Source organism: Hemicordylus capensis, chromosome 3 (assembly GCF_027244095.1).
Source record: "Hemicordylus capensis ecotype Gifberg chromosome 3, rHemCap1.1.pri, whole genome shotgun sequence".
Classification (NCBI taxonomy): domain Eukaryota; kingdom Metazoa; phylum Chordata; class Lepidosauria; order Squamata; family Cordylidae; genus Hemicordylus; species Hemicordylus capensis.
In genome coordinates, this window is record NC_069659.1 from 337,088,772 (window position 1) to 337,100,851 (window position 12,080).

At 44.6% G+C, this 12,080-nt stretch overlaps 1 protein-coding gene across 2 annotated transcripts in view; it reads right to left on the reverse strand.

Annotated features, from left to right (window-relative positions):
• PLD1 (phospholipase D1) overlaps positions 1-12,080 on the reverse strand; it is a 174,893-nt gene that overhangs the window by 65,102 nt on the left and 97,711 nt on the right. For both annotated transcript variants that reach the window (XM_053307830.1, XM_053307831.1), the window contains 4 exons: positions 8,798-8,879; positions 5,473-5,583; positions 1,410-1,616; positions 214-430 (listed from right to left, as the gene is read on the reverse strand). In XM_053307830.1, coding sequence (XP_053163805.1) covers positions 214-430; positions 1,410-1,616; positions 5,473-5,583; positions 8,798-8,879 — 617 coding nt within the window. The remainder of the gene's footprint in view (positions 1-213; positions 431-1,409; positions 1,617-5,472; positions 5,584-8,797; positions 8,880-12,080) is intronic.

The window sequence follows — 12,080 nt, forward strand, 5'->3', positions numbered from 1 at the left end:
ATGTGTACCCAAAAGCTCTATATCAATGCTAGATATTATTATTCTCAGGAGCTTTTATTTGTTTCTAGATGGGAACCAGTTCTGAGATTTGGAAGAAATTAAAGTAAATAAGTGCACCAATCTTTCTTGACCAAATATTTCAAGTCAGACCATACTTCCTTGCTTTACACAACATATACCCATTACCCGCCAAAATTACAGGTGTTTACTCACGGGACTCGCTGTCTACGCTGCTCACGCTGTCTGCGTGATGGAGGCCATGCCGGTGGAGCTGCTTGTAGATGCTGAACCGGGCAAACTTCTTGGTCTTCCCTATTCCTTTCATTCTTGAGGCATCTGGAAGGTCATCACTGTTTCTGTGCAGTGGCAACTTCACCGGGGGCTCCATCTGTGGGCCGTCGGATGGCAATTGACCTGTTTCAGCTGGAGACTTGTGACACAAAGGAGTCAAGTCAGCTATAGGTTAATCTAAACAGTCAGAAATAAGAATGTGACATAATTCTCCAAGCAGGGGCAGCATTAGGGGGTGGCCCATAGGGCTCGATGTGTCTGCACTTCTCATCAGTCAGAAACATCTCATCAGTCAGCAACAATCATTTCTTCTCTCCATCTCATAGGAACACTGGAAGCTGCCTTATAGTGAGACAGACCATTGGTCCATCTAGCTCAGTATTGCCTGCACAGACTGGCAGTGGCTTCTCCAAGGCTGGAGGCAGGAGTCCCTCTCAGCCCTATTTGGAGATGCCAGGAAGGGAACCTGGAACCTTCTGCACACAAGCATGCAGATGCTCTTCCCAGAGTAGTCCCAAAAGCTTGCAGCACTCACATCAAGTCTCTGATTCAAATGCAAACCAGGGTGGACCCTGCTTAGTAAGAGGACAGTTCATGCTTGCTACCACAAGACTAGCTCTCCTCTTCCATAAAACGTGCTGTGGACAAAAAAGATGCCACAGCCCCCACTTGTATTGTCCAGTTTCTCTTTGAGTTTAAGTATTAAAAGTGGGGCTGTGGGCCTGGGTCCTGGACCTTTTAAGTTTCTAACAATGAGGGATGTGGCTGAACTGCATTCTGAAGTGTGGTTGGAGCAATTTTAGGGAAATTTAAAAGGGAACTTTAAGAAAAAGGAGAGCAGGTTCTTACCTGCTCTCCAACACCACATCCAGCTTCCTGATGGGGCAGTGCACATCCCAATAACCCTCCTGTGTGGCATCAGCATGCACATGGCATCTATGAGTAAAATCGATTCATATTCCATTCAATTTGCACATCCCTAATCACGTCCAAGGTTACTTGCACATTCCCTACAATGATTAGCCTGACTGTAGAAGCAACTTTAGATATGGCTTCAGACATGTAGGTTTAGTATGTATTCCTAGATCGACAGATGCTGCTGTGGAAATCATGCTTACGGCTAGATTCATCGAAGATCCTGACTTGGTTGCTGTCATTCGTTTGGCACTGCCAACATCAGTCAGCCGGTGCTCATCATCATCCCACCTGCCATAAGCCAAGTCGATGCCTCCAACAAAGGCGATGGACTGGTCAATGACCACCAGTTTCTCATGGTGGGCCCACAAATAAACAGAAGACGACACATGATCTGGGTGCCTCATCACCTGCATTAAAGAAAACACCAACCTTAAAATCAGAGGTGCTATACATGAAGCCTGTGAATAATTTTAAAAGACTTTAAATGCAGATTGTATGCAAGTTTTGTCAATGTGGCTGCCTCATCTAAAAATGGTTGGATAGCCACTGGGGAACTACCCAGAAGGTGTCTGAAGAGAATATTCTTATCTAGGCCTATTGATAATGACTAGGCCAATGAACAGCCTGCATTCACCTAATTCTTTGGCCTGGAAGACAGAAGATACAGCTGTGTAGTCATCAATCTATGATAAAGCATTATGGGTGAAACTATATGTTTGCAGAAACTTTGGTTTGTGTATCCAAGACACTGCCAACAACTGCAAAGCAACATGGGAAGGGCACCTTTTGAAATGGAGAAGTAGAGGCAAGGGCTTAACCCTTATACCACCTATCACTTTTCCTGTGTAGCTGTTCTCCCCAGCCACTTTAACCTACATTGTGGAAAGCACACGTGCAACCTAGGGATGTGCACAGAACCAGCGCCTGCATCACATTGTATGTGCGCATGCATGCATGTTCATTAGGTGTGCGCATGTGCACCATGAACTTCTGGTCACTTCCAGTCCAAGGAGGCAACAGGGCGGCAGGGAGGTACGCTGCCGCCCCACCAGACTGTTTGAATACACAGTGCTGGCGGGGGAAACATGGTGGGAGGGGTAAGAGCACCCTCCCCCGCCCTTCAATTTATCCACCCCCCGACCTTCGAACTGGCTCGAACACCAATCCACGGAACTGGTTTGGCGCTCCTAGAATGGCGTGCCAAATGCTTCCGTGTACATCCCTAGTGAACATAGGAACATAGGAAGCTGCCATATCCTGAGTCAGACCATTGGTCTATCTAGCTCAGTATTGTCTTCACAGACTGGCAGCAGCTTCTCCAAGGTTGCAGGCAGGAATCTCTCTCAGCCCTATCTTGGAGAAGCCAGGGAGGGAACTTGGAGCCTAGATGCTCTTCCCAGAGTGGCTCCATCCCCCGAGGGGAATATCTTACAGTGCTCACACTTCTAGTCTCCCTTTCAAATGCAACCAGGGCAGACCCTGCTTAGCTAAGGGGACAAGTTATGCTTGCTACCACAAGACCAGCTCTCCTCTCTGTGCAACCACAGTTGGAGGAACAGCAGTTTCGAGGAGAAGGTTGTAGAGGAGAAGTGGTGGGTAGGGAAGGGTTAAGCACACACCTGCTGCTTCTGTAAGACCTAGTCAGGTCACGTTTATATTGAATAAGTGCTTGAATAAGTTAGCCATATTATGTTAGTTAAACATAATATGGCTAACTTATCCAAGCACTTATTCAATATAAAAGTGAGAGAAAATTCTGACAGTCTATTGGGTGTCAGCTTAATATTGTTTAATTGCTGTGAGGAAGAGAGAGGTGTTGCGCATGCTATTGCAGTTCATCCAAATTTTGGTAAGAAAATAAATCTGTTTTGATTAAATATAATCTCTTCACTCTCCTTGTGTCTTCTTGGGTCTTGAGATTCTTGACAGCCAGGACCATCAAAAGAGCCCATAGTCTCTGTTAGTGTGAGGGTTTTGGGTCCCCATTTATTCCTGGCTGCAGGGATTTTGGGGCATCTATGACATTCAATATTATTGGCTCGAAAATCTGTGAAAGAGGAATAAGGCGTGGGCCAAGCAACCCCCTTTCAAACGGAACATCGAGCCTTGACGCACTTTTGTTCTGAGAAATTGAAAATGAGGAAGTTTGCCTGAGCTGACAGGCCGACTTTCTCTAATTTTAGACAAAAGCTTTAAATGGGGGCTGCTCCTGACAGAATGGAAGGTTGTGGAATGGGGAATTTGGCATGGCCAAGGATGTCTAATTACAACCAATTGTGGGAGGCTAGGGACAGGCCCAGAGTGGGAGAGTGTCCTGGACCGTGAAGGAAGATATCTAATTTGGACGTATTGTGTGGGATTTGGGAATCCACCTTTTATGACAGCGTTCGCCCAAGGTCGAGGCTTAAACTGCCTCAAACAAGCAGACTCATGTCAAGCATTTAACTAACATAATATGGCTAAATTATCCAAGCACTTGTTCAATATAAAAGTGGCCTGACTAGGTCTTACGTCTTCCCCCCACTCGGTAAATGGGATTAGTCCTAATCCAAATTTACCGAACAAATACATTCTTTTCTTAAGCAAACAGATACAGAATGAAAATAAACAAATACAAATGATACGTGAATAAAATGAATATAAACACATGGTGTACCTATTGATCTAAGAGCAAGCATACATGAAAATAGGTGCATATTGCAAAAATGAAAGAAGCCTCATTCAATGAAGTGGATCAAATGAATGGGTAATGATTCAAAAGAGTTACTGCTAAAAGTGGACAGATGTTGCAAGTGCAAATCATAACACCATGTGAGACCATGTGAGACTTCCCTGAGACACCTTCCCCCCTTGTCACTTAGACCACAAATTCACCCTCGCGCCTCTCAGGGATAGGAGGCAGAGGACGCAGGATCGGATTGTCCCTTTCTTGTTCTTCAGGAAGTCTGGGAACTCTGGGATGCATAACTGCATAGTCCCCATCTGCTGCACGTGCACTAAGCAGTCTGAGCAGATGACAGCGTCCTTGGGTTCCAGTAGTTTTGCTAGATTCAAACAGCACTTTCCCCTCAACATGTTGCAGCTCTTTGGTAGAGACCTGGGCAACCTGACCCAGGTCTCCACCACGCAAGTAGTTCCAGGCTTAGTTTTCCTTTTGTCCCCTCCTTTTCTTTTCTTTTTTCTACATCTCTAACCCTGATTAAGCTTTCTGTAACTTTCTTGAAAACTTGCTTCTGGCATTTAATACTCCAAATAAATGGAGTATTTATTGGTCCAATAAATATGCTGTATTGGACAATGGTCCAAATAAATATGCTGTATTGCTTGTGTTGCAGTGGGAAATGTGTCTTTAAAGGATCCTTTCAATGAGATGATTTCTGAACTAAGTTCAAACCTGACATGTGGGGTTCTAACATCTCAAAAAAAGAAAGAAAAAAGAAAAGAAATTAACAAAAAATTACAGAGACAAAATCAGAGCCTATTGACTCACAAGTCCTATTCAGACATTATGCTATAGTACAGGTATCTGTACAAACGTACATTTTTTGTGAATCACTGTACGCACATCCACTTAAAAATTAATCTGGTACAGATTCTTTCCAATGCATGGTACAGTCAGGAATTATACTACTGTACGAACATTATACTACTGTATGAGAGCCAGTGTGGTGCAGTGGTTAGAGTGCTGGACTAGGACCGGGGAGACCCGAGTTCAAATCCCCATTCAGCCATGAAACTAGCTGGGTGACTCTGGGCCAGTCACTTCTCTCTCAGCCTAACCTACTTCACAGGGTTATTGTGAAAGAGAAACTCAAGTATGTAGTACACTGCTCTGGGCTCCTTGGAGGAAGAGCGGGATATAAATGTAATAACAATAATAATAATAATAATTGAACATAACATGTAAATAACCATGTGTGGGTACATATATATCTATACATGGGTACACTGCACACAGATTGTACATATGTTGAATGTAACATGTGAATAGGGCTTGTCTTATGTCTCCTCTGACAAAGCTGAAATGATCCATAGAAAATAGCTTCATATATCTATCTTATACAAGCAATGCATGCACCCTACCATTTAGCTTTGGCATCCCCTCCAAAAGATGGTTTCCGCCCAGGCCAATGCTGATGCATTTGAATACAAGTGAATACAATAATAGCTGTGCTACAGAAATCACAGGCTTGCTATGGAGACCAGTGTACCCATATACTAAGGAGAAATCAACAACCCGCCTGCCATAAAAAGCAAAAATACCTTAATGTTGGGATGCAAATGCATGAGGGTCCGCTTGCTGTACTCGCTGTTGATGCCCAGAGTAAGCTCCACCTCTTTGTAAAGCATCACAAAGATTCTCACCCCTTGTTGCTGTCAAAAAATACAAATGCTGATGGAAGGTTTGTACACAAATGGTCATTGACACAAAGCAAAACGATTTGTGCTCCTTTTAGAACCCAGTCTTTATTTGTGGTCTTGAGTTTGATCACTGTAAATAGTGCTAGAACAAGAAAAACCAGAAACTGTTGCATGTACCGACTAAGCAAACTAAGCATACACTGTATGTACATCATTTCCTTGTTTCCCAGGACTTAACCCAAGGAAGGAAGCCACAGGAGCCTGCACTAGCATGGCCTGAGGAGGTTGTCCTGCCCTCTGTCCTCTTCTGACTACTTCTCAGGATTCCCAGAGATGCAAGAAGCTAGCTTCCTAGCTCTGCCCGAGAAATAGCTCTGCCAGAAATGGCTGCCCAGTTCTGCCCGAGAAATAGGCATGGCCCCTTTAAGGCCCAGCAGTTCAGAACAGGAAGCTGCCTTACACCGAGTCAGGCCATTGGTCCATCTAACTCACTATTGTCTACACATTGGGCCACTCTCCAAGGTTTCAGGCAGAAGGAGTCTTTCCCGGCCCTACCTGCAGATGCCAGGGATTGGACCTGGGACCTTCTGCATGCAAAAGAGATGCTCCGCCACTGAGCTACAGCCCCATCCTCTGAAGTTCTTGCAGTGGGGGAAGGGGTGGAGTAGGAGACATCAATATGATGGCAGGGCTATTTAAGCCTTCTAATCAGGGGCAAGGGAGAAAACGAAGGCATCCAACCAGTGAACAAAGGCCCCCCCTGCCCCCGCCAGGCCTTCATGGTGCAGGGACATTTGTCCCCTCCTGCTCTATTATGCCTATACACCTGCCTCCAATGGCTCCAGATCAAATGCTAGCTTGCTGCTTGTGGGTGCCTTGTATCCATCCTGTTTGCCTGCCTGTATTCCTGTTGGTGTCTTTGCTAGACTCCTTTGCCGGTACCCCCAAGGGCCCCATCATGGAACAGAATACAGCTTTGCCACAAAGGAATAATCCTTTTCGACCCACAAGAGCTCAAGGAGACACTTAAGCTGCACAAGCAAAGGCTTTTTATGACGAGGCTAAAAAGAACCCATTAAAATAATCTTTCACCACCAGCTCAATAATACAGTCCGACCAACATAACAATAAAGTATGGTTACAGCCAAATGATATCCTCCCCTAATTAGATCTCTATCTCCTCGGAGAAGATAGATGCCTACCATTATCAATGTAATGAGAATCCATTTTGAATGCAGACAGTTATAATAAATCATGCCGCAATGTGATGGTATCTTCCTGGAAAGTCAATTTATACTATCTCCATTATCACCATTTGTATCAGCAACCATTTGTTCACAGCAGGCCAAAAATGTCAGGTGACCACCAAAAAGGAAAGCAGGAACTGCTGCTACCTACCTTGAAATGGGGGGATTGGATGGTCTATAAACAGGGAACTCAGTATGGCCCTCTGACAAGTATGATGAGACGATGTTAGAGCAGCAGAGATTTAGGGGATCATCCCTGAAATTTCCCTGGGCTTCCATAGCCCTTCAAGAGTCTCTGAACCTAGAGCTGGGGAGGGGGGTCAATCCTCTCAAAGTGGTGCAGTACAGTGTTCTCTCTAAGGTGTACACACATGCTCACGCTCACAGGTTTTTTTTAATGTCCGCTCAGTTATTTTTAGATCCCGCTCAGGTTGAATCAGGAAGGCCCCACTCTGAAATTCAGGGGCATAGCAAGGTTGGAGTAGGCCCAGAGACAAGATTTTAAAATGGGCCGCCCCTCACTTGAAGTCTATCTATCTATCTATCTATCTATCTATCTATCTATCTATCTATCTATCTATCTATCTATCTCCTATGTGCCATAATAGAACATTGTCCTAAATTATTTTTTTTTAAGGTTTTGCAAATTGTGGACGATGCAAGTCATTTCATGGTACTAGAGAAAGACATGCTGTTCTGGTAGCTCCAGGTCTTAACACTCACATCAATTTCGGAGGATGAATACAACTGAAGGAAGCCCGGGTGGGTGTGTGGCTGGAGGAGTCAATCATGTGACTTGCATCTGGGGGGCCCCCAAGGCAGTGGGCCCCCAGACAACTGTCTCCCCTTGCCCTATTATAGTTACACCCCTGCTCTGAATGCAGGTGCGCACACACTGCCACCCAGAACAAAACCCATTCTGCACACAGATGAAAAAAATTAGAGAGAACACAGGAATGTAGGGAACATAGGAAGCTGCCATATACTGAGTCAGACCATTGGTCCATCTAGCTCTGTATTGTCTTCACAGACGAGAGTGTGCCCAGTGCTCTCTGCTCACACTTCTAGTCTCTGGTGCAGTATAAGGGGAGGGATGGGGTTTTGGTAACCACACATTTTTGGCTGGCTATCAAGACCTGTCAAAATGTGTGGACCCCACTCTATCAATCTAATGGAGCATAAGATTGTACCTTTTAAGAGCTGGTATAAGGCAGTACAGGAGTTCTCAACCTTGGTTCCTCAGATGTTGTTGAATTACAGCTCCCAACATCCCCAGCCACCATGTCCTTTGGTGACTAGGGATAATGGGAGCTGTAGCCCAACTATATCTGGGGAACCAAGGTGGTTTAAAAAAAAAGTGTTTGTTTCATTAAACCCCATAAACAATACAGGAGACTGTATTCAAAAGGTTTAAGGGAAGTATGTATGAAAAGTTCAAAGGCGAGAGATGGCCTTGTGGTAGCAAGCATGACTTGTCCCCTTGGCTAAGCAGGGTCTGCCCTGGTTGCATATGAATGGGAGAATAGAAGTGTGAGCACTGTAAGATATTCCCCTTAGGGGATGGAGCCACTCTAGGAAGAGCAGAAGGTTTCAAGTTCCCTCCCTGGCTTCTCCAAGATAGGGCTGAAAGAGATTCCTGCCTGCAGCCTTGGAGAAGCTGCTGCCAGTCTGTGAAGACAATACTGAGCTAGATAGACCAATGGTCTGACTCAGTATATGGCAGCTTCCTATGTTCCTAGAGACCCTATTATGTTCACTAAACATTCATCCGAGAAGTTCCTTCCAGAAGTTGCTGTGAAGCTTGAAAACCCTGGTGTAGTGGCTAAGAGTTTGAGCTGTGAGCCAAGAATCTCACCTCAGTCACAAATTCACTAGGGAAGCTGCTACTCTTGGCCTTGATCCCTTATGTATAATATAGGGGATAACACCAGCCTACCTTACAGATTTGTTGTAAGGTTTGGAGCACACAGCACACTTACAGCTTTCCGCCTCAGAATGCAGTCTAATCTCCAGCGATTCCCTTCCACCACTGGCCGCTTCAAGAATATCTCTGGGCTCAGCCTGTAAAGAAAGAAAGAAAGAAAAGCTAGTATAACCCTTGAAAATATAAATAGAAGGGGCATGGGGGGGAGGGGAGGGAAGAACATGCCTCAGGGCCTAGCTGGAGTCTATCTGTCGATAGTGCCTTCTGAGTGTGCAGAACACTTCACTAGTATTATCTTGATGTAATACTTACAGTAACCTTGTAAGGCAAGTAAGTATTATCCCTCTATCGTCATGGGGAACCAAAGCTGAGATGGAGTGACGTGACTAAGGCCACCTAGTAAGTTCACAGAAGAGACAAGATCTGAACTAGCAGCGTGTCACTTGATTGCACAAGGTCACAGTGTAGAACCATGCACAGCATCCTAAACCCCTTGGAGGAAGAATGTCCAGTTCTGTGTACCATCCTCGTGGAGACATGCAGAGAAGAGTGTGTCCAGTGCAGCTAGCTCTGTGCAATATCTGCCATGTCCAGCACTGGGAGAGCCTTTTCTGCAGAACTGGAGTCCATGGAGATGTTGGGAAGAAGATGTGTGGGGACATCTTTTAATTTAATTTAATTTAATTTAATTTAATTTAATTTAATTTAATTTAATTTAATTTAATTTAATTTAGTATATGTGTATACTGCCACAAATTCATATCTGGGATGTGTAGTTCCTACCATACTTCCCCCCTGCATATCTTCTTGGTATCTCTGTGACTTCCTAGCATCCCCATGGGTGCTAGCTCTGTAGAAGCAGCTTGCCTGGCACTGGACATAATAGGCTCTTCAAGGCGTGGCCACGCTAGTAATGCGGCTCGGTGAAGTCCTGCAGCTGCGCCCTGCAGACTTCTAAGCAGCAAAGTGCTGCGCCCAGAAAAGCAACGGGATGGTGGAAGAGCTGGTAAGGACCTGCTTTACTCATGCTTAAAGGTACTGTTCCCCGCCCCGCCGAAAAAAGCAGCAGGATTGGTAATCAACTGGAAATTAGCCAGTAATCCAGTTGTGGACTGTGGCCCAACTTCTACCCACCCCCAGCCTAGTTAGCTAACATTTGCAAAAAACAGTTTGATATAAAAAACCCAACCCCCCAACTGCTCCCTAGAACGCTTTATTTTCTGAATGTAGTTTCTATTCATTGTTGCAAACAATGCTGCAGTCTATGCAGCAGCCAACATCTGTGAGTGAGTCAACAGTCTATTGTTGGTGAAGTGAGCACACTGAGTAATCTTCCAAGATCACATACTGAAGACCACGCTCCCTTGATCCACATGAATGAATCCACACCACAACCATTTAGTGCTAGCAATTCTCTCCGGGTCAGTTTTATTTATATATTTACAGTTAAATTTTCATACTGCCTTTCATCAAAAGTATGCTAAGTTTCAGTTGTCGGTCGTGCAAAACCATGGTTAAAACTTAGTTCCACATAATGTCCCCAGGGTTCGAAGCATGTGCTTCCCCATCCCCTGACTGCAAGGGCCTACAAGAAATTCTAAAAATAAACCAAGATTGGCTGTGATGTCTGAACTGACCCATCTTGGTTTATTCTAACCCAGGACTGCACCACCTCGGCTCTCTGGGTGTTGCGGGACTATCTCCTATCATCCCCAGCCACAGTAACCAATAGTCAGGGAAGATGGGAGTTGTTGCCCAACGGCAGCTGAAAGGCCTCAGCTGTGCAGCCTTGTTCTGACCAAAATGCTTGAAACAAATGGAGATCTGAAACCCACTTCATATCTTTCATTCAGATTTTGGTTAATTTTAGGGAAGTTGGTTAGAATAAACCAAGAACAGTAGTTCAGACATCATGACCAATATTGGTTTGTTTTTAATCTCAGTTGGAAGTAGAATTCTTCTGAGGCTTCATATGGCCAGCGGAGGGGAGAACATTGCCCGGAGCCAAAATTTAGCTGTGGTTCCATATGACAACTGATCCTCTGTATCCATATGCACAGGAGCTAGTTCCCAGCATATTCCTATTCTCTCTGTCAGAGTCTTAAAAGCTCAGGATTCCATATCACTCTAGCAGATGGCTCAGTTCTCAGTGGGTCCTACTGAGGACTATTGGAGCTATCTTTCAACATTTTGGGCCTCAAGTACCTGAAGAACCCCTTTACTCCACCTCAGTCTGCCTGCTCACTTAGATAATCTGGAGAGGCTCTGCTCCCAACAGTCTGATGACAGGCTGATGGACACTTGGGACAGGGTCTTGCCACTAGCTATACCTTTGCTATTGAACAGTTTTATCTTATTTTAGCTTATCTAGCAGTTATTCTATCTTATATATAAGCACTGGTCAATGAATGTAATAAAGTCTACCGATTTTATCTTGCTATCTTTTAGTGTGTCTTTTTGTGTTTTATTCTATTGTCTTGTGTTTTTACTGTGTGGGGCAGGATATAAATATTTAAAATAAATAAAACTCCCTCCAGTGGGAGCCTTACCTGGCTGCTCCGCTCACCACCTTTAGGGAAGCAGACCACTGCACTTCATCAGGCTTGTCACTTGGTATGACCTGCTGATGTGATTTTTGATGTGATTTTTTGGCGTATTGCTCTCTTTTAGATCGTACAATTGCTGGTTTTACTGGCTTCTATTTTTGGTGCATTTATTGTTTTAAAGTTTTTACAGTTAACTGCCCTGAGGACCGTTTATGGTGGAAAAGTAGTACAGTATATACATTGGAAGTAAGGAAGTAAGGAAGGAACTAACTACAGTTCAAAGAACATGGAGGACAGGTCTATCAATGGCTACTAGTCTGGTGGCTACAGGCCACCTCCAGCCTCTGAGGCAGGATGCCTCTAAATACCAGTTGAGACATTCTTATACTAGAGACATTCTTACTGCAAAGTGACAATGTCTTCAGTTTTCTTGCTCAGTTCAAATACTTTCTTGCTTAGTTCAAATACTCTCAAACCAGTGCCATTTTTCCTCTAAATAGGCGGGGAGTTGGGGACATGCAGAATCTACAGTAGTGTGACACTATTTCATATTATGGCACACTTGCCAAAAAGATTGGCCTCTACAGTTGTAAGCAGTGATCTAGTATGAATTGCAGGTTGCTGCTGATACGGGAGGGGAATATCTGCTCTTACCTGTAACTTTTAGAAGTTGGCATGCCATCACCTCTTGCCTGTGGGCTTCTCAGAGGCACCTGGTGGGCCACTCTGTGAAACAGGATGCTGGACTGGATGGGCCTTGGGCCTGATCCAGCAGGCCTGTTCTTATGTTCT